General features: G+C 31.8%; 1 protein-coding gene across 1 annotated transcript in view; it reads left to right on the forward strand.

The window, feature by feature from the left end:
- The window catches only part of LOC126748155 (potassium voltage-gated channel subfamily KQT member 1), an 83,480-nt gene that overhangs the window by 37,140 nt on the left and 22,435 nt on the right, over nucleotides 1-23,905 (forward strand). Inside the window, exons 8-9 of the mRNA XM_050457187.1 lie at nucleotides 316-467; nucleotides 20,425-20,517. Coding sequence (XP_050313144.1) covers nucleotides 316-467; nucleotides 20,425-20,517 — 245 coding nt within the window. The remainder of the gene's footprint in view (nucleotides 1-315; nucleotides 468-20,424; nucleotides 20,518-23,905) is intronic.

The following is a 23,905-nucleotide window of genomic DNA, read 5'->3' on the forward strand; positions in this document are numbered from 1 at the left end:
CATATGGACAAAAGAAACACATTTTTTATTTTAAAATTATGTTTGGTCTTACAGATATTGTTATTATTTGGATCACTCAAATAGTAGCTTGAACATACGATTTTATCCATACTTTGTCTACCTCTTTCTAAAAATGTCATACCAGAAGACAGGTACAGTAAAGAGATTTATTGATGTTAAAGTAAATAGTGTCACAGAAAACATATGAAATATTAATCAAGGCGCAAAATAGGTAACAACGTTAAAGAGAATTTTAAAAGACAAGTTAAATAAAGAAAATGTAACTTTTTATTAAAATGATATTTTTGGTTTTAGGAGGTCAACCAGTTTTCGTCATAATGCATCATTCGTTGGAAGATTGTCTACTATTCGCAGATACAGAAGTCAAGGAGGTTCCAGCGTGCAATCTCCAGCACTGGCAGCACAAAAGATCCTTGCCAGATCTAACTCTTCTTCAGAATATGCTGGTAAGCGAGTATCAAATTTAGACTTGTGTGTATTTTACGTTATTATAATAATATTATTATACTGGAAGTCTTAATGAAAACATATGTAAATTGCTTTTTAAACTGTACATTTTTTATTTCATTTTATGTAGATGATAAAGTGCTTATATAAGTAAAACTTCTAATATTGTTGAGTGCTCTTTTAAATGAAAAAAATTTCGAAATTAAATGAGTTTGCTGTGATAATTAATCGTCCGCCAATTTATATTTAACCAAGTAGTTAAGCTATTTACCACCATGCATGTGACGATGATAAATTAGTATTTGGTAAAATATAGTGGGAGATAAGCAGATTAAAGGAGAAAAGGTTAAAATTTGTATTTTAGGATGAATGAGATATATTATATTAAAGTAAGTTTCAATAGATGATTGATTAAATTAGTTTGTATAGCATTATTAAAAGTAAGAAAAAATGTCTATAGTAGATTTATTGTTTTACTCGTACAAGAAAAATTATTTTAAATAAAGGAGAACATCTTTTAAAAACATTACCGAAATTAGATCTAAGGTATACAAAACAATCTATTTTTTAAAATAATTCGCCCATCAGCATAAAATTCAATATATCAGAAAGCATAGATCCTTACCAATATCCGCTGAACCGTAAAAAATACTACGAAAAAAAAATTTGATGTTCTATGAAAAGCTTGTCTTATGGAGTGAGTCAAATTACCTAAGAAAAATGCAATTTCAAGATGATTTAGAGTCATGGAGAAATTTACGGCGGTAAAAACGACGAAAAGTTAAAAAAATTTAATGCTTTTGCTCGTAGAATATGAAATTATGCTTGTGGCATGTAGTTAGTCGAATTACGTAAGGAAAATATAATTTTAAGATGGCTCAGCTAGTAATGGAGAAATGAAATATGATAGACGCGACGAAAAGTTGAAAAAAAGTTAATAATTTTTCCGCAGTCTCATACACTCTCTGACTTTTCAGAAATTGAGAGGTTTTTTAAAAAAAATTTAATTGAAAACCTGGTTTAGTATGGTTATATATTTTTAAATTTTAAAAGGGCTAAAATATTTTTAGTACGTTTTTAAATTAATCCCCTATTCATTTAATATAGTTCATTAAAGAAATGTATTTAAAAAATGTAAACTAATAAAAAGATATAAAAGAATTTTTCATACTCAGTAAAAAATTACAAATTTAAACAAAAATAACATAATACTTAAGTTAGTTGCCAGAAAAAATATCTAAAAGCTTATACTGCAAATGATTTGTTTCGACAAACAAATAGGAAATAGCCAGAGTTAAAATGTCTGAAAAATAAAAATGCCTTTAAACTAAATTTTTGCTTGGAATCTTGTTGATAAATGGACAAAACTTTCGTTCATCTTAAAGAAGTTCTTGTTATAATAAAAATTTTAGAAAAATCCGTAAAAGTTGTGACTTCAAAATTAGTTCAAAAATTGATGATGAGTAAGATATAGGGCGTGAAATATCCTCCTTTAATTTAACATTTTTGCTTCCGTGTACATTTTTAATATGTAGTTGTAGGTTTAGGGACTTTTTAGCACATACAATTTTCACGCCTATTTCTTACGAAAGTAATATTTTTTTTATTAAACTCTCATCAAAACTAAATAAAAACCAATACCCAGCACCATTTTTGAAAAAATACAATCATTCAGCCAGATTTATAGCTATATCTGATAAAAATTACAAACAATAGCTTGTATTTTAAAAGCAATTTTTTTAAACTAAAATTACAGTAAAGTATGGAGATTGCGATGACATGAAACATATTAATAATAACGTGAATTATTTCTCGTGACCTCAGTTTGTTGCTTGGTTAATTTTTTTTGTTGAATATAGGTCAATAAAAAAAACTACTATTACTACTAAAGGGTGTTTTTTTTTAGAGACGGAGAACTTTAAATTGAAATTAAACACAAAATATTTTATTTCTGTATCGCTCACCGTTTACTGTAACGTTCTGACCATCAGCATTTCTGAAGACCAATGATTCCACCAAAATAAAGCGCACCAAACGGTTAATTTTTCTGGATTTAACGGTTTCTCGCCAATAGCTCGTGGATTCTCATCCCCCCAAATTCGGCAATTCTGCTTGTTTACATAGACATTTAACCAAAAGTGTGCTTTATCACTGAACAAAATTTTCTTATGAAATCGTGGATCAACAGCAATCTTTCCTTCCGCCCATTACATCCGCCCATACCAGCTAATGTACGGCGCAAAAGATGATCCTGGGGTTTCAACTCCTGGACAAGTTGAATTTTATATACTCGCAATCCGAGATCTTTGCGCAAAATTTTCCATAAAGTGAATGGACATAAGTTCACTTGTTGAGAACGACGACGAATTGACGCAATTGGATCATTATCAACACTATGCTGCACAGCAGCTATCGATTGTTACGTGCGCACTGTACGGCGTCTTACGGGAGGCGTATTGTCGACTAGGCTAAAAGTATTGCGAAAACAATCAACAGTTTCTCGAGTTAATCTCTCCGAAGAACGATTATGACCACCATAAAACTCACGTAATGCCCGATGTGTTTCTCGAATAGAACCATGTCTTTCAAAATAAATTTGAACAATTTGGAAACGTTGCTCCGGCGTGAGTCTGTTCATGATAAATTGCCGAACCAAACTAATCTAAAAATAACCCAGAACTGTCAGGTCGGCTGTCATAAAAAACAGTGTGGCCAAATGAAAGTTCTCCACCTCTAAAAAAACACCCTTTACTATAATTAAACGATCGATTAATATATTTTCATCGATATTTCGATCTCTATGAGATTATTCTTTTGATAACCTTAGTTATTAAGGTTTAAACCATAACTAATAAAAAAAACATCGATCACACGTAAAGACATTTAAAAACTAGAGTTTCTGAATATAAAAAGTACACAATTTCATGTACCCTTAATAAAACCGCAATTGAAAATTTGAAAAGTTTCAACATCTATTTGATGTTGAAAAAAGCATAAATTTTATCTAAACAGCAAAATTATGAAAAGACAAATTTTAATGATTGAAATTAAAAAACACCTAAGTAACATAAATAAAAACAGGATGTTGACAATCTAAGTAATGCTTATTTCAACTTAATTACCTAATTAAAAAAAACGAAGAACATCTTGTACATCGCATAGGATCCTACCCAAGTATATTTATCCTAATAATTTATAACAATACAGGGTGTTTCAGAACTATGGGATCAAACTTCTGGGGGTTGTTCAGTGCAACAGAAGAATCCATTTGTATCAGTATTGGAACCGATGTCCGGAAATGCGTCACTACGCCATTAATAGGATCTGCTGCATTTATTTTTACCTTTTGTACATGATACCATAACAACAATTGTTTAAAATAAACGCTTATCAATGTCATGTTTAAAAATTTTATAGCTTACAATTTTTAAACATTTATTGCTAATGGAAAACTTTACCAATCAAGAATTGGTGGATATGCATTTGGCATACGGAGCAACAAACTGCAATGCACGAGCAGCATCGCGGTTGTATTATGAACTTTATCCCGAACGACAGCATCCTGGATACAAAAAGTTTATTGCGGTTCATCGGCGGCTCTCTGAGACAGGCATGTTTAAGATCAAGATGCATGATACTGGTGTTGCTCGAACCGTAAAAACGGTCGAATTTGAAGAAGAGGTGCTTCAGCGAGTTGCCGATAAACCATCAAATAGCACACGTGATGTCGCTAAGAATATGAATACGAGTAACGCTTCTGTCTGGCGGGTACTACACGAGCAACAACTCCATCCTTACCACTTCCAGAAAGTTCAAGGTATGACGCAGCCGATTATCATCCTAGAGTTCAATTTTGTCGATGGCTTCTGGATCACATCTTGCACAACCAAATTTTTTACGATATGTTTTGTGGACCGATGAAGCTTCTTTCACAAGAGACGGTATTTTTAATAGTAGGAATAGCCATGTTTGGGACGAAAAAAATCCTTATGCAATTTTTCCAAGAAAACATCAGAATCGTTGGTCTGTCAACGCATGGGCAGGCATTGTTGATGATTATTTAATTGGACCATACCTTCTACCGGAACGCTTAACAGGACCTATTTATCTGCGTTTCTTGGAGGAAGTTTTCCCAGAACTCCTTGGAAATGTGCCACTAAACGTTAGACAGCAAATGTGGTTTCAACATGATGGAGCGCCGGCTCACTTTGCTGTACAGGTATGCGAGTATTTGGCTCAGCGGGTTGGACACCGTTGGATTGCCAGAGGTGGAGCAGTTTCTTGGCCTCCTAGGTCACTCGATTTAACGTCACTCGATTTTTTCTTGTGGGGACGTGTAAAGTCTTTAGTCTACGAAACTCCATTAGAATCAGAGCTAGACTTAATTGGACGAATAACAGCAGCATTTGAAATCATTCAAAACGACGATCAAATTTTTAGTGTAGTCCGCCGAAATCATGTGCGGCGTTTAAATCGGTGTATTAAAGTTGGACATTTTGAACAATTGTGATGTTATCATATACAAAAGGTAAAAATAAATGCATCAGATCCTATTTAGGTAATTAATATTTTTTCTAAATTTAAACGCGTCTTAGGGCCGTAGTGGCATAGTAACACATTTCTGGACATGGATTCCTATACTTAAATGGACTCTACTGTTGCACTGAACAACCCCTAGAAGTTTGATCCCATAGTTCTGAAACACCCTGTATACAACTTATCATTGCTTTGCTTTTTTTCCTCTATATTCAAATTCAAATTATTCATTAAATTAATTTTGTAGAAAACACTTAAAGTATACTGAAGAACCCTTGAAGTGTGGAAATTCAAAAGCGTCTGACTGCTAAAAAGTGATTATTGAATTATTATGGTTTTTTTACAATAAATAAAAAAACTTGTATATTTTGGTGACAAATAATTTCATATTCAGTTTTAAGTATTTCAAATACATGAAAAAATCGAAAATCGAGAAAAAAATTTTTACAAAATTGCCCAACTTATAAGTGAAGAACAAGAAGTGCCAAAGAAGTGCCTAAAAACGTCTTCATATAATTTTTTTTTATATTTTTAAAAAACACGAACTTTGAATTAATTAATACTCATTTTGGTATGATCATGAAATACGATTTTTGTTTTCAAGGAGAGGTTTTCCTTCTCTTCTTCCTGTTTTTCCCTTCTGCACTCGGTCCATTCTGCCAGTTCATTAAAAGATATCTTAGTTTTCGCCATATTTGGATTTCGTTTATTAACCATGAGTTGGTTTTCGGTAAATTCTAGTTTCAAAATTTTGTAAATCTTTTTTAATTAAAATATCAAGAAAATAAAGCTGACCATCAGCCTCCTTTTTAAGAGTATATTTTATTAAGTAGTTTAAAAAAATATATTATAAGACCTATTTCGTTATGGTGATATATTGAAAAAATATCATCAATATAAGTTATTTCTCAAAATACCCTAATAAGAAAAAGTTTTTTTTTTCCAATTTTTTTTGTTTAAAGGCTTCATGTTCTTGCAAGTTCCAGTGCCGCAGCTTCAGCGAGGAACATAAAACATCACTTATTAACGAGTTTTACGAAATTATTGATTACAATAAATAGAGTAACTATTTGCTTGCTTTTAGTCAAATCGTAAAAGTTTTACGAAGACGTTATAGTACTTTCTTTATCCCAAAGGCCTGAAGAAAGTCGACGTCATATCCACTCCGTCATATCCTAATGTGCAGGTTGAACTAATTGTATTGATACACAGTAGAATACAAGTTCTAGTAGAGAAAAAGAAAAAAGTAGTTCGAAAGAACAAAAAAAATATTTTTAAGAAATTCGTGACCATATTAAGCAACACATCAATAGTTTTCTCATTGAACAAGACTATTACAGTCGAAACATGTTTTCAAAGGACTTCTTAAGCCCTAATATTAACATTCATTAAATGCATCGCGCATACATGGAAAAAGCTTCACATTTTGAAGTCACTTATAAGTTTTATGGTGAGGTTTGTAGTCTGAGTTTCCTAATCTTCGATTTGGCAGGCCCAACACCAATACCTGTGGAACATGTGACCTGCATTATAATAAAACAAAATCATGTTGCTCAAATGATGAACCAAAGGGATATCTTAAACGTGAGGTGCGGTTACATCATCGGCAATCAATACAAACAATAAATTCAGATATAAGAGACTCATAAAAAATTAACAGTATGACCAACGTGGTTTCAGTTAATCTAGAACAGGTGTTATTTATTCCCTTATATCCCATTAACTCATTCAGCAATATTTCATAGCAGATAGCTTTTTGTGTGTTCGTTTGTCTTATTTAGACTATACCTACATGTACTTAAGGGAAAAGTTGTTAACGTGTCATGGTCAATATGAAATTTCTTCTTGTCTTTTAAGAGCTTTGTTACGGAGGGATTTTATAAGAAAAAAAAATTGATCATCTGGAGCATTGGCCAAGATAAAAATAAGATAATACTCTTGATGTTACTATACTTGGTAGCTTCGAGAGTATAAGAGTGTATCTCGCTTGTAAACAGTACTTCGCTTAAATTGAGAAGCGAAAAAAAGTAACGAAAGCCTTCATACTAGATAATTTAAAAATGATAATAAACGCATGTTATAAAATTCCTTCTAAAGCCTAAGCAATAAAATATGAAGATTTGAAAGACATTCAGAAACGTCGAATACGACAAAGTTAAAAATATCCCAGGTTTGGTGGTTTTTAAAAAGAAGGCTGATGGTCAGCTTTATTTTCTTGATGTTTTAATTAAAAAAGATTTACAAAATGTTGAAACTGGAATTATCCCAAAGAATTTTTGGAAAATTGCTTTAAAGAGTTTGATAATGCACGTATAAAATTGAATCAAGCAATTTTGACGACAAATCTTATTTTACCATTTGAGGAGCAACTTTTCAAAACGCATTTTGTCCAAATTGGACAAAATTGAGCTTGAAGCGGATTTGCAAATTAATTATTGTGTTCTACAATCCTGTAAAAATGAAACGTTTCAAACGGCATTATGTCACTGTGTAATCGACGTGCAAAGTATAGGGTTCACATCAAAATGCATTTTGTCCACAGATGTAGTCGAATCAAAACGCATTTCGCCAGTAGAAGGCGCTGTCTCGAACAAAACAGCTGATTTATAAAGCTAGTGTTGTGTTGGTTTTGTTTCTTATAACCTGCAATTCAGTAAGTTTCTGCAGTGGAACAGGTGTATATTGTCCAGTTACCTTCTTTAAATAGAATATTTAGGAACTATAAAGTGTAGGTGCTAAAGTGCGCTATAATGGAAAGCCTCGATAACAGTGTTATTGTGGGCAACTATAATGAAGGGTCAAATAAAAGGCAACGATAAAAAAAAAGGGAAATGGATTATGAGAAGAGGTAAGTATTGCTCGTTTGTTACAGTAAAAAATATTCACACCTATACTTATTTTTTTATAGATATCAAGACCCTGACCCATTGTTACTTAATTTTCAACCACCCTGCCTCCACAGAGAAGGAAAATTTAACTGTCTCAGTATTTCAAGAAGCATCCTAGCAAAAGCAAAGAGAAAAGTCTTTTATAAACCAGACAGAAAGGAGCAAGATAAAAGACTGTCCTTTTTAATGGATGTAGCTCAACCAAAACGCAGCCGAGTTCGTGGTGAGGTGAGAAAAAACAAGCCACATCGCGTTGCAGTTAAATATTTCTTGATATCTACAGAAAAACAAAGACTACCTGTATGCTCCAAGTTTTTTGCTAAGTTGTTTGGGGTCGGTCAGCAAAGACTAAACACAATTGCTGACGGAATTTTATCTAAAATCGGGATCGTAGAGAAACAAGGAGGGGATCATAAACTTCGGAAATTTTCTGCAAAAAGAAAGCAAGTGTACGAGTTTATTTCAAATTGGCCCGGTTGGAAAGTATGCACGAAATAAAAGCCATCGATTTTACTGCATTCATCTCTGAACATAAATCAACTCTTTCACCTTTATAATACTACCGTTGAAGACGAGTTAAAAGTAAAAACAAAGTTCTTGGTAAAAATTTTTGAGACAAAGTTTAATCTAGGGTTTGACTCTCCCGCTTCCCATACCTGTAGCTATTGCGTTAGACTTAAAAATGAAATTCAGTCTTGTGAAAATGGTGTTATCAAAGAAGGTTTAATTTCAAACATTGTAATTCACAAAAAGAGAGCTAAAGCTTTCCATACTTTAATGAAGCAAATCCCAGAAGCGAGCATAACGTACGTGTTTGACTTGCAACAAGTGCAAGCAATTCCCAAAGTCAGTATTGTTGGGGCTTTCTATTCCAGATAAATTTCATTTTACTCTTTTTGTGTGATTGATGTTGCAACTAAAACCTACATTTTTATGTCTGGAACGAGACACAAGCTACAAGAGGTGCTCAAGAAATTTCTTCAGCTTTGATAGACTTTTTAGAAAAAGTACATATTGAAGATTCGGTAACGCAAATTAGGCTTTTTGCGGACGGCTGCGCAGGCCAAAACAAAAACCAACACGTCATCCATGCCTTAACATACTGGCTACATTAAGTCCCCAAGAAACATAAAACAGATAGTAATATATTTCCCAGTTCGCGGCCACTCCTATTTACCTGCTGACAGGGTATTCGGTCGAGTTGAGAAACATCTACAAAAAACTGAAGAGGTGTTGAGCCCCATAGCTTATATCAAAATTTACCAACAATATGGAATTGTCAGGGTTTTAGGCGAAGACTGGTTCCTTAAAAACTACAAAGATCTCAGAAAAATACTGAAAAAAATTGATGGAATTAGTGACATGAAAAGAATATTTTTACAAAAAATTATAAAAAACAGCTACGTTGATATTAAGATAAAACTTGAGCCCACCTATATCTTTGACGCCGCTTCGAAGCACCCAATGGCAATAACAAAACGAGGCCAAACTTTGATAAGGGATATGCAGGATCGCTGTAACATACCACTGGTAAATAACATCAAAGAAGAAAAGAAAACTGATGTGCAAAAGCTGCTTTGTGCAAGATTTGGACAAGACTGGGAATTTAAAGTCCCGCTTTCATCTTTTTTGATCGTGCCTTAAACACCACGACGGAACCAGAAGCTGAAATTCCAGATCCTGCAGATGATGTAGGTGAAGAAAATCCCATGTGCGACTGCCTCGAAGAAGACCCTAACCAGGAACAAATTTGATTTGATTGATTTGGTATGTTATTAACATTAGTATTATTTTGTAAGTTTGCATTTTTCGAAGAAATTAAACAAAAACAAAAAAAAAAACATATTCCTGGTACTTAGTTGACATTTTATCCTTAAAGTCGGATAATTTCACTATCAACACCAGTTTTTTGTGAAACGAAAAAATTGGAACAAACAGTATTATGTCCAATTTTGAACGCAACAAAACGAATTTTATACATTGTTACGAATCAACACGCATTAAGTTCAAACATTTTTTCGATTTTTCCAGATTTTCTAATAAATATTGATTTAACTGAGATAACTAACTTAATGGGTTTTTGTGTTAATTTCTATCAAAACAACTCCATGTTGTAAAAATATATAGCAGGGTTTAAAAGAAAATCGTTTTTCGTCAATACCCAAAAAAGTATTTTTTTGGACAAAATGCGATTTGAAAAGTTGCTCCTCATTTATTCCAGGTTTTTCTGATAAGATAAGAACTATTTTTAAATCGCAAAACATATTACGATATTTAATAACAAAAACTAGACCTTTCACTGAAAATGAATTTAATAAAAATATAATATATAAAATTCCTTGTACTTGTGGTAAATTTTACATAGGTGAAACCTGAAGACCATTACAAAAAGAGCAAATGAACATAAATCTTACATAAGAAACAATGATTTTAAAAAATCCAAATTTACACAACATGCATAGAATAAACTGGAATGCTTCCTTAATTTTAGCAAAGAAACCAATTTCAAAATTACTTAAATTAAAGGAAAGTGCATTTATATTGTTAAATGAAGATAAATGCTTAGCTTCGCTCGGTTGATTTTAATAATACATGGATTCCTTTGCTAAAAAGAGAGGTAGAACAGGGCATTCTCAATATTAATTAATAATAAATCTTTGAATTTTTTGTTATGTTTCAAAGATATTTAAGCTCATATTTGTTTTAAATACGTAAATAAGTTTATTTTCTTCTTCTTTGCTATCAGTGACGTATACCCAATAAAATAAGTAACTTACCCAATTTGGGCCATGAGGCACTTAGACGTTCTTGAATATTCACACTTAACTTACTTATAATTGAGCATTATTTACTATTTTTATTCTGTGTGAGAATCTAACCTTTGTAACTAACCTTTGTAACTAAGCAAAAATGTATAATTTTACTTGTGTTTTTGTGTATCTTTTAGTCTTGAGGATGATGCTGAAAATCGAAATAATAGGATAAGAGGATAATAATCCTAAAAATTATTATTTAATTTAATAGACATCTAAATTCAAATTCAAATTCAAAACAAATTTATTTATCATGAAGGTAAATAAATAATCATATACAAAATTGTAGCATAATAATATACATATGTTGTACAACCCACCAAATACATGATAAATCTCACTTCTTCTATTATAAGCCTTAACAGAATCCAGGAAGTTGTTTCCTTCTTTTCTGGAAGTCTGAATGCATGGCTTTTTAGTTGCCTTACTTGTGTTAACTAAATTCTTTATATAACCTATTGTTTTTAATATGCTCTCTTTGTTTAATATTCTAATATTCAATTCCATGTATATAATCATATTACCTTCTGTAATTATGCTTTTTTTGTATTGGTGGCTAATAAACGTCTTATTATTATTATTATTATTATTAAATAGGACCATGCCTCGATTATAGAGAACCGTTTACACAGGTTCATCATAAGATAGAACCTGTGTGGCATAGCCCTTCAAAAACCTTAAAAGTAAAAAGTAAAAAAAAATATATTCTTAATTAATCGAGACATGCATGTGTTGAGTATCATATTTAAGTATTTAAGTAAGGCGAAGCAGGCGGGGGTTCTGGATATGCAGGAAAGGTAAATTAATTAATATTTATAACAATAATAAGTAGACAGCAGAAGATCGAGCGGCTCAGCTCTTTTAATTTTTCTGAATTTTTTTGAATTTTTGCATTTAAAGTTGTTGCTGCATTAAAGGCGTTCTTTCCACCACCCAGAAAAATTACACATGATTTAGACGAATTTAATTTCAAATTATGGTCGCAGGAAAAGTTATCTATATTTTCTAAATCCTTATTAAATTGTTCTTCTATTATGGGTAGAGTTTCACGTGAAAATGAAGTATACAGCTGGGAATCGTCAGCATATTGTTGTAACATTAAGTACTTTATGCGGGATTTCATATCTGCAACATACAATGAAAAAAGCAACGCTTTTTTCCAAATTGTAGGATAAAAATTTTGTAATAAGCAGCTATTTAAAATATTTAATAATGGTTTTGTAAGATATGGTAGGCACATTTCTAGATCTTTTAAGCCTATGGAGTCTTCACCTATTGCGTAACAGTGTATTGTTTTAATGATTTTAATTAATGTTGGCTCATCCAATTGTGTAAAATTTAGGTAAGACCTTGTGTTAAAATACCTATTAGCTTTATAAAAATTAAGTTTTTCATTTGAAGTTGTATCAGCTGTAGTATTTAAACCTGAAAAATAGTTCCTAAGAGCAGTTGCATTTAAAAACTTGTCTGGTAAGCCAGAATTCCTCTTACAGCCAAGGTTTAATTTTCTTGCAGCATTCCAAAATTCTCTTCCATGCTTTTGTGACATTGTGTTGAAATAGGTGATTTTTTCCCTCGCAACAGCATGATTAGTGAAATTCCTTAATTGTAACTGTAACTTAATTGTAACTCCTATAGTACTGGAGGTGTGCTTCAGTTTTTTGTTTCAAATATCTACGATGAGCCTTATCTCTTTCTTTCATAAGAAATTTAATATTATTTGTAATCCACGGCGTAAACGGTTTTTCTTTTACCTTTTTGGATAATAGCGGAGCATGTTTTTTTATTAAAAATAATATATTCCTATTAAATATGTCAATCTTTTTATCTATATCTTGTGTATAATATATATTATCTGTTCTGCGTCTAAGTTAAACTTATCGCAATTTATATTATTATTATTTCTATACTGGATGTATTTAACAGTATCACGTCCCTTGGCAAAATCCAAAACAGTATATACCATATTATGGTCTGAAATGTCTGGCGAAATACTTACTGAACCTGATTTTTTTATAATTGATGATTGGTTTGTTATAATAACATCAATGAGGCTAAAACTGTTTGCAGCAAAATTTATTCGAGTAGGTTCTGTAATAACCTGTTTTAGGTTAAAAATTTCTAAGAGTCTTTCAAGTTTTTTTTTGGTGAATGTTGTTTTAAAAAGTCAATGTTAATATCTCCAACAAAGATAACCTGATCGTAAAATGGCAAGGATAAGCTACATATTTCCTCTAACCAATCAATAAAATAATCCGCATTAGATGAAGGCGGACGATATACAGTTGTAAACAGAATTGATCTTTTATTTATATTAAGTTTAATGCTAGCATATTCAAAATCAGCTGAAATTACATTAAAATATATATTTTCATTTTTATATTTGTTTTTAATGTATATCCCTACGCCTCCACCCCTTCCTACTCGATCCCTCCTAATAAGTTTGTATCCAGGAATTTCGAAGCTACTGCTATCATGCTCAGGAGTTAACCACGTTTCTGAGAGTCCCAAAATGTCAAAGTCGTAATCAGACACATAATTTGAAAATTTGTCAAATCCGGTATTCATCGATCGAATATTAGAATGCGCAACAGTAAAATTCATAGCTACGCTCTTATAATCTTGATTAAACAAATTATCTTGCTGATTAACCGCTCGTATTGCTGTATTAACCGCCATCACCCCATAAAAAATATCTTGACCCACGCACATCCACCCACCCCTTTCGCCATGACACTAAAACTAACAAATATTTAATACAAACTATCAACCATACATTCTCAAAACATAAATTTAATTGATACAAAACGCATATCACAACAGCAGCACTCACTATGCTTTGACTAAACATTATTGCATAGGTGCACTTTGGCCTATTTAAATAATATTTACAAGATATAAGATTACATCCTTGAGATTTAAATACATCAAAAAGAGAATTAATAAATGAAATGATCACATTGGATCTTGTGTCGTAACTTAGAACCAGAAGTTATTTTTTAACTAAACTAATTTATAATTGTAATTTAAGATGAAAATAATTATAATTAATCTATCGTCTATCATCTATTGTATATGTCTTTATGCACCTTTTGTAGATCATAGTTTTTCAAAAGTTTCACTTTAGAACATTTTTATTTGCATACACTTTCAAGGTAAAATTATTATTTTGAGCCATTTATGAACATTACTATTATTTATAATTAGACTATATTTATGAAGGATTAAATATTTACCGTGTCCAGATTTTTACATATTATGTTGATTAGATGAAATAATAAACATAAAGAAAAAGCCGTATATGTTCTACATATTAATACCCTTAACAAAAGATTTTAAATCAACACCCGTTTATTACGTAGATAACAAATCAGCCGGCATGCACTAAACCGGCTATAATTATATGGACTTTTTTTTGCAAAACATTAAACTATAATGAAACGGTGTTGACTTAACATAAAAAAAGTCCTTGTTGCTCTACTTCATTGCAATTCTTAAACACGCTAGATCGAATTTTGTACTTCTTTGCACGAAAGACTATTTGATCTGGTAATGGGATTTCATTTTTAAGAATAAACTATTATATTTAATGGAAAAGTCTTAGAGTCTAGACTAAGTATATTTGGATTATTATTCTTATGCATTGTGAGAGAAAAAATAAAAAGTCTCGTACTTATACAATGTTGTTCGCATTAAATGTGGTATGTGGATAATAAATTAAAGAAGGTAAGTACTACAATAGGTACACCAAATTGCTGTTTGAGAATACTAACCAAAAGTTTAGATTTCTTTTAATTTTCGTATTATGTTCTCAATAAAAGAGGATCCGAAACACGTTTTATGGCTGGCGAGGTGATGATAAACAAAACAATTCAAAATAAGGCCATTCGTATTTTTAATAATCTAAATATAGCTACCGATTATTTTTATTATAGTATAATAAAACAGATAAAGAGAAATTTCAATAAAAAAATTTATGTTGATATCCTTGTGTTCACTCTTTCTCCTGTCAGAAAATAAAAGTCAGAGATATTATTGGAAAACTCTGACCTTAAGTACATAAAAACAAGTCAATTATGTATTGATATCTATCCCCCTCTTGCTTCATAAATCTCCAGTTTGTGGAACTTGTTTTGTTAGTAGACTCTTGATGTTTTTCCTAAATTTCTTTAAAATTGGAAAATAGCTTTTTCATTTTATTGTAAAGAACTTTTAATTGCCTGGGAGGGAGGATTTTATCGTGACAGGGAATGATACTAACTTTTTTAAAGTTAAAAATATTTTACTGATCCATATTGGATATTTTTGTTTCTATATTTAAGTTTTCATAATTTAGTGGTAAATTTTATCAGTTTAAGTGCTTGAACAGAAATATGTTAATAAAATTAAACTGTTATGAATAAAACGTATGTTACATAATAGTGCTTATTAAAAGCCAGTAAACCCTTCTAAATACGTAAAAAGACTCAAAATTCAAAAGAGCTTCGCTTTAAGCGGCTCTATTATAAAGTCAAACACGGAACAACCCCGTAATGTTCTTCCTACTACACACTATATTTTAAATAGTATTCATTCAGCTTAAACCATACTAATCCCCATCCGAAATAGCAGTTACTACCGTATGCATTAAGATTATGCAAATTAAAATGAATAACCAATATTTGCAAGCTGTTAGTTGCCATCGTTTAAGGCGACTAGGATTATACACTAAGTTAACTATATTTTGTTATTATAATTTATTATTTCACTACACAAGGTAACTGAAATAAATTATTAAGTAACAAACAAAAAATCTCTTCATTTGTAGAAAATAGCAGGGTGCCTGTGAAATTCAATAATATTTAATTTTTCCAAAACCATATTGGAAAGATAGAATAATATAAAAATTTAATAAACATAAATAAATAATATAAATGCTAATACTAAACCTCATTATTACACCTCAAATTGAGAAAAGGATAAAGATATGAAACTTGAACTTTTCCACTTTTTTTCTATACCTCTTTTACTACTATACTACCATGTACATCTACTGGGAATTATATTTTTTTTCTTGTAGTATACCTAAATGCCAATAAAAAAATCATAGTATTAACATTCTTTATGGTACCTCCTACTGAGATGAAAATACGAGGATCAGAATTGAACTTTCTCATATCAATCACATAAAAACGATGAAAAATGGTACGAACAGCCCCTCGATTTTATAGATTTAATTTTTTTAGATATATTTTTTAATTATATGTTAATGAGTTTGTAAAGTATAGATAAGGGCTTATTTTCTGCTCTAAAAGAGCTGAATAAATAAGTCGTATAAGCCAGGAATGCCTGTGTTGTTTGCACAAAGTTGGTAATTTAATTTTATGAGAATAATAACGAGGGTAAGCTTATATTTGAAAGTAAATTATTTTTGTTTCTTAAGATGTTTATGTTTTTAATATTTAAAGAATAAAGATTTCTAATTTTCTTATATATTGAATCAAGAAAAATAAAAATACTGATTATTATCTTAGAATAATAAAGTAAATACGTTTTCATATTTCACAAAGCACGTCATATCGTCAGTTTTTGATTGAATTAAAATTATATATCTCATGTATCGTGTAAGTAAAAATTCTTTATTTATCCAGTATTTTGAACCCTTTTTTATATTATTTATTTTTGAACAAGTAAACCGATCGTAAATCATTTAGACAGATAATAGAAATTTTGTTACCCTTATAGTTTCTATTCTATATATTTTACAGATAGATGGAGAAACCGAATGTTTCATAAAATTTATTACATGAAACCAGACGACAATACATAATAGCGAAATACCCCATACAATTTCTGAAGAAAAGTAACGTTTAGTTAGTCAGCAGAATTTAATATAATCTTTTAGAATTCATAGACTACTGAAAAAATTGTTTTGGACGCATAAACGTCCCAAAATACTGTTTTATTTTCTCGTCAAATTTTTATCTATGCTATCCACATACGGCGACGATTGCCACCCTAAAAGCCTCCATTATTCACATCATCGGTGAAATTGAGCCAATTTTATGCGAGAATGAAATCGAAAATTGGTTTTCAATGATTCGAATATCCGAATGAAGCTACTACATTGACTGAAATTATTTTTAAAATGTGCCTTTAAATATGAGATTAAAAGCCTAGATTTTAGTACTAATATTTATTTTAAAGCTATTAAATTTTTATCTCGCGAATTATTTCGTAAATTACATTTTAATTTTTTAGCTTCAGTTTAAATTAATCTTGGCTTTCACACAATCGTTAAAATTTCTACTACACTACGTCCACAAGCAATTTCAACGCTAACACGAGTTTAATTATTTTTATTAACGGATGCTTGTGAATTTTCGCCTAAAAATGTGCGACTCAAAGGCGGATATTTCATTAAAATTAAATTTTCACCTAAAGAATCTTAAAATGAATACCAACTTTACCTTCACAATATAGGTACAAGAAAACTTAATCTATTTGACATACTATAAACTAGATATGATATTAAAATACCGGTTTTTTTATTTGATGTTAATTTGTGGAAACTCTACAGAAATAATACAATATTCAGACGATTTAGATAGTAATTAAGAAATGAAATCGTGATTAAGAAAAAAGAAGGAACAGTTCAATACATTTGGTTTATCGGTAACAGGCTAATAGGTCGAAGTTTCGTGACTGTTTTAGGGCAACTTACTTTTGGCAACGGTATAACTTCCACTACCTTCCACTGTGAGGGAAAAATGCTTTTTTTATGCTTGTGTTAAATATTTCAGTAAGAATAGATAGAATTGTTGGATAACACAGCCGCAGCATTAGAAGTAAAATTCCATCTGGACCAGTCGCATTGGATTTTATTAGCGAGAGAGCCCAGACGACTTCATCCTCGTTTATGAGTTTGAATTCAAATTCTCATCTGCATTTTGGGTTAAGGTACATGGAAATGGTGTTATAGTTCACATTATTAGAGATTTGCTTTACTGAGTCTATAAAGTATTTATTAATTATGTCAGGGTTTTTCAAGTGATTAGGGATATCCATATTACTTTTCGACTTACTGTAAATATTAAGGTGGTCAAGAGTCTTCCAGATTTCTTTGGAGTTTTTGGTACTACTTACATAGTCAGCATAAGATGTAAGAAGATTTTTAATTTCCTTATATGCTTCCCAGTAATAAGCTGCTTGGATTCATTAAAAGATCTTGCAAAGATCTTAACAATGTTAGAATGTCAGCATTTCTAACATAGTTGGGTCACCTCATTTTCTAATCGATATTGAACGGCTTGCAATGTTCAGCGCAAGTTCATCAGGTTTGTCACATATGCTCTCATGAAGTCAGGCCTAAATCTTACTTGTTCTGAATCCATGTTCTTTTTGTGTATTAACGTTTTATCAATGGGAATGTAGTTCTTTGTTGGCTTTGCATTTAATGTTTTGAATGGTATTGTTAGAAGTCCAGAATGTCTGAACCTCTTTGCTTTACATGTATCCTTTTATAAAGGATGTTTCAGTAAGAGCGCAAGATTTCAGAATTCAAAAGAACATGGTTTTCTGTAAAGTATTGAAATATTTATTGATTTAGAAAATATACATTTGGGAATTATGTATGAAACAAATTATCCTGTAAATGACCGCCAGGGCTTTGCTGGCATATGCGTACCTTTGACGACATTTTTAATAATGTTATTGAATACATATGGTGATACTTTATTGATACAACATCTAATTTTGGCTTTCAATGCTTCGCTGGTTGCAGGCTTATTGGGATATACCTGTGATTTCAGAAAACCCCAAAGCCAGAAGTTAAAAGGCGTTAAAATCGCAAGACCGTGTCCAGGCCAAATCTGGTCACCAAATTGGGAAATGGTAGCGGTATGACATGTGGCACCGTCCTGCTGAAACCATATGTCATCAATATCAATAGCTTCTAAATCAGACACAAGACTGTGTTATCGTAGCACGATAACGTTCGCCATTCACCGTTACTGCATTACCTTCTTCGTTTTTGAAGAAAAACAGTCCAATTATTCCTCCAGACTATAGAGTGACACCTGCTTTCTCACAAATCATCCGTTGACTTTCTAAGACCCAAATGCGGCAGTTTTGCCTGTTAACGAAACCGTCGAGGTGAATATGGGTCTCATCACTAAACATTATTTTATGTGAAAAATCAGCAGATTGCTCAAGGATCCAATTGGTGAATCCTCTTCGTTATTCATGGTCTGCGTGACTTTCGATTTTGTAGGTATGTAGCTGTCAATCTTTAGAGAGAATGACCAATTGACGTCTCTGGCCTTTCTGTCACACTCTTGCAAACTGTCTTGATGTTTTTTTCTAAACGACCTTTACGAGCCACAAGCGTGTCGTGTGTTTCACATTACTAACCGAATCAGTACCTTAGAATTTTTTGATTAGTCTTTTTATAGTAGATGAATTAACAACAATATTTCGACCTAATATTGGACCCACTTTATACTGATAATATTTTTTGACAATCAGGACGCGTTGTTCTGTCTGAATTCTTATCTGTCTCGTCATAATCATGTGATATTATAACTGTCAAAAAAGGCGCGCAATTCAAATTTTGGATTCTCATTGAGAGACCCTTTACAATACGAGGTCAAGCGCTTCTCTATATTTCCTTTTCAAAACAACCCATTTGCTAAATACTTCTATTAACAGAATAGCTTGTACACTGAATAGATTTGCATTTGCTGAAAGATTTTATTTTTTTGGTACTTCTTAAAATAGATTTAAGTTTTCAGCTATGGCAACTATTTTGGGATAGTATTTCTAGCTTCACTCTTTAGATTAAGCTTAGCTATAAGTATGCTTATAACTATAAGTATGCTTTATTAGTATTATAGTTATTACTTAAACTTACCGGTAACTATTAATATCCTCGTTGACATTAAAAGTTTACTTATTAGAATCATCACTAAACAATCAAATAAAATAAAGTTAAGTACTTTGGCATATTCATCGATATCTTAGTTGGTCTTACCATAGTCTTGAAGAAACTACCAATTTTTACATATGTTATCTGGCAATTACGTAATAAAATTGATACTGCTCTACCACTTCTTTACTATTACGGTTATGTTCAGTCGTGTTTATCCTATGGTATTATGTATTGCGGTAAGTGATGAGGTTGTTGAGCCCAAATAAAAGTTAACCTAAAGTTGGACTTATCCAGACATAAACTAACCATAGTTGCAAACAACCCATTAGTTTTACCAATTAAATTATGTAATAAGCTTTATATCGAGCTAAAAAGACCTGGAAGCCTTAATGCTTTTAAAGCCTTATATAAGAAAATTCTAATAAGAAATTCCTTACAAATTTAATTATATTTAGTGTTATTTTTTTTCTTTATATTTTAAGGGGCTACTGATTTGTGCTATTGTAGCGCTTATTTAGTATTATTTGACATTATCCGATATGTAAAGTCAATGTTAATAAATATTTGTCTATTGATTGAAATTATGGGAAAAGTGATAACAACGAAAGTTCAATATTCATTTTTATCAAACTATGCCATAAAACCGCAAATTCCAGATAATCCAGACTGTACAACACAACTGAATTTTTCACCATTGTCAAAAAAAAGACCATTTCCGTAGGTTTTCGTAGTTCCGGTACAAAGGTCCCATGATAATGCTTGTTCTGTACCCCTAGAGAAATCAAAATGGTAAATTCATTTTAATTTTTAGGTAACAATAGTGCAACCAACAGGGCTAATTTAAATGCAATTAGCTATGTCGAGGAACCGGCTGAAACCCGCGTTAACGTCGATAACCAGGATGGTAAGTTAATATGAATTACACTTAAGGTTTATTATTCAAGAGAATTTTTTTTCTAATTACGGTTTCATATTAATTATTAATGCACGTTGACAGCTTTAACTTAGCTCCTTTATAATAACAAACGGTAAATGGACATCATTTTGTCTTTATTTAAAAAAGTCGGACAAGCCATAATTATTACTGCCTTTTTAATTATTGATTAGGAAGGGTATTCAATATGATAAATATACATTTAGGTGACCAAGTTCATTTTCTTTTTATATTTTAGCTTAAGATAACAATACGTGCACACTCTAGACCATTCACACAAAGGACACTTCAAGAATGTGAACTATTACCTATAACCTCTCTCATTATTATAAATAATAAAATTTGGTATAGTACGAAAAACATCAGGCTCTTTTTTAATTTAAATTTAATTGTGCACATCAGAGAACAAATTCAGTATTGACGTTATCAAATATTCCAATCAAATATTTTAAATACAGATTACTCTTTAATTCCTGACATATTTATAAATATTTCAGAATATTTCTTCGTTAAAGTCTATGAGATAAGTAGACCAGCAATTCAAAACAACAATTATAATTATTATCTCATTAGCACCAAAAAAGCGATTTATTTTGGAATAACTCAGTTTGATAAAAATCATCTTCAAGTTGAAAATTTGTTTATTAAAATAGAATAAAAGTCGGATTAAAGGGATTTTTAAAAGCCTCCAGTGGCATTTTAAATTCCCTTTTCCTCATTTTTCCTCAAAACGTTTAAGGGAATGATGCAATCAGATTCTAAACGAAAATTAAATTACATTTACAAGGAATGGAAATTATACCGTTTGATACTAGTTAGTAGTGGACTAAAAATCAGACTGACTTTATTTTAAGTTTTTTGTGTTTTTTTAAGCGTTTCTACAATATAGCAAATTCTTACCAAATAAATTTCGAAGTACATACGTCACGTATGATGTAAATTATTCGCAAACCCTATAAATTTCATGGCGCGGCCAATTGATCATATAAACTTAAATTTCCTGCTCCTGCTTTTATTGATATTTATTACCAACGGAACCTTCTAAACATTTTAAATATAAATAGGCATTAAGCAGAATATTTTGTTTGGTTTAAGGAATATATGTAACATCCGGCAACGCTGTATATGTTACGTTTAATGTGCATCGAAGGTTATTTGGTATGAACTAGTAGTAGTCGTAAGGGTGGGAAATTTTTCACCGATCCAGAATCAACCACCCTTACGCCAAAGTCTATATATTTCAACTTAAACAATTGTTGAAATATATAGACTTTGCTTACTCCTCCACTCCCAATGCAGGGTCTTCAGTAAGTCCTCTTAATAAAGGCTTGCCGTTGTCCCAGTCCAGACCTTTAAGATCTTCCTGCTGGAGTGTCGTTACTTCAAACATGTTCTTTCTCAGGCAACTATACCCATCGCAAATTCCTAATGTGTGGCATGAAGTTTTCTCCCCTGTACCGCAATTCCGAGAGAGCGGACTGTTTTTTATACCAAGAAGGTGTTAAGATAGTTATGCCCACCACTTTTTTCATTCCCTGTTGGCTGTTTGTTAATAGATCGCCTTACTTTGGAGCCGTCATGATCTATTATCATGTCCTTGGCCTGTCTACATCATTTTGTCCTTCTTCAGTTGGATGGGTTTGGATCGCCTTAAGGCTAGCTTGACTACGAAAGTAGATGCAAATCCCCCTATTACCTTCCAATGCTTCTCTGAAAACTGTGGTGTGTTTCCCTAGCGAAAAGTATTTCCCTGTATTCGTTTTCATCCTGTACGCTCCGGCTGAATTGGTACTTTCCACTCATAATCCATCCCCGTACTAGGCCTGAAAACCGTTTAGCTCCTTGATTTGAATCGTTAACCATTGTTCCCTTGTCGAGATTTCCACCCGAAAACCTTTCTTTAACCATCTAGATGTCCGAATTAGTATGTACTTACACATCCTGAGTCCCTGAGAGCGATCGTCACATGGCTTTGTCCCTAGTGAACATTGCGCAATTCTCCACTAGGTATCTCGAAAGGTCATCTTAACGTTGAGGTCAATTATCAAGGACAGTTTTAGATTCTAGTGATTTCATTTATTTGGACTACGTGGACTTCTGTTTCCTTTGGGTTACTTGATTAGCATGAGCCTCTTGCCTTTCACTCTATTGCGTGAGTTCTCCTGCCTCTTACGAAGTTGTCTTCATTGGCCTGAAGTCACAACGGTTAACGCCTATGAAATTCGCGTATAATGTTTTAACAAAGTTCGTTTTGGAATCTCAGCGCATGCTTCACGAATTCGATTTTGCATGTTGTCTCTCGTCGTAGGTCGCTGTTGAAAAACAAAATTTTTTTTAAATAACCCACAAATAAAAATCTGAAGAGGTCATATCAGGTGAGTTTGCGGGCCAGTTAACCGGACCTCCTCGTCCAATGCACCCAGCGTAAGTCGCGTACAAAAATTGTCGAACAGCTACTGCAAAATGTGGCGCGGCATCACTTTCAATATTTTAATTTTTTTTTTTAAAAGGTTTTTGGTCAAGTTACCTACTTGGACTTAGAAGGTAATTAAAAAGCTTAACGGCCCAATATCCTGGCCCAGTTTGGCATCGTTTTAGCCTCCAAGTTCGTGAGTTTTAAATAAGTAAATATGTTTCTTAATATAACGGAGATTTTGAAAAATGTATTGGGCTGGGACAGGCAGTATTTTTAAATTTGTGAAGGCTTCCCAACATCCATCGCTGAAACCAAGACCCCCTTCAATATACGCTAAAACAAAGTAGGAAAGATGAGAGTTGAATAGGGAGAAGTAAAAATATATCAAGACATTTGAGGAGATACAGTTTCAAAGGTTTCTTAAAACTAATTTTTGCTCAGCTTTCCGCTTAATTGAGCTATGTGGGGCCTCCAAAGAAGTCATGAATCAAAATTAACACAAACTTTAGCGGGTCCTTTTGAGGGAAAATACAACCCTTCTGGTCTTGTTTATGTTAAACAAAAGTAATTTTTCTGCTCTAGCTTGTGACTCAAGGGAATCGTCCAATTATCGGAATACTCCAGTTTATGGAATCTGATGTTGATATTATGGTGTGGTTAAAGAAAAGTGTATATTTGGCCTGATGGTCTACTGTGGAGAGATAAATAATATAAAGGACAAAAAATAAGGGCCCAAGAACTGATCTTTGCGAAACTACAATATTTAAAACACTTTCCCCTGAATAAGTTCAACCTGAACTATTTATACTTTATCTTTTAATTGGATTTTAATGAGAGACTGTGACTGACTGTGATCAGAAAAATTATATTTGAATAGTTTTTCAAGGAGAATATCGTGGTTGACCCAATCAAATGCCTTACTTAAATCACATAGAAGATCAA

This window comes from Anthonomus grandis, chromosome 22 (genome assembly GCF_022605725.1).
Source record: "Anthonomus grandis grandis chromosome 22, icAntGran1.3, whole genome shotgun sequence".
In the NCBI taxonomy this organism is placed as follows: domain Eukaryota; kingdom Metazoa; phylum Arthropoda; class Insecta; order Coleoptera; family Curculionidae; genus Anthonomus; species Anthonomus grandis.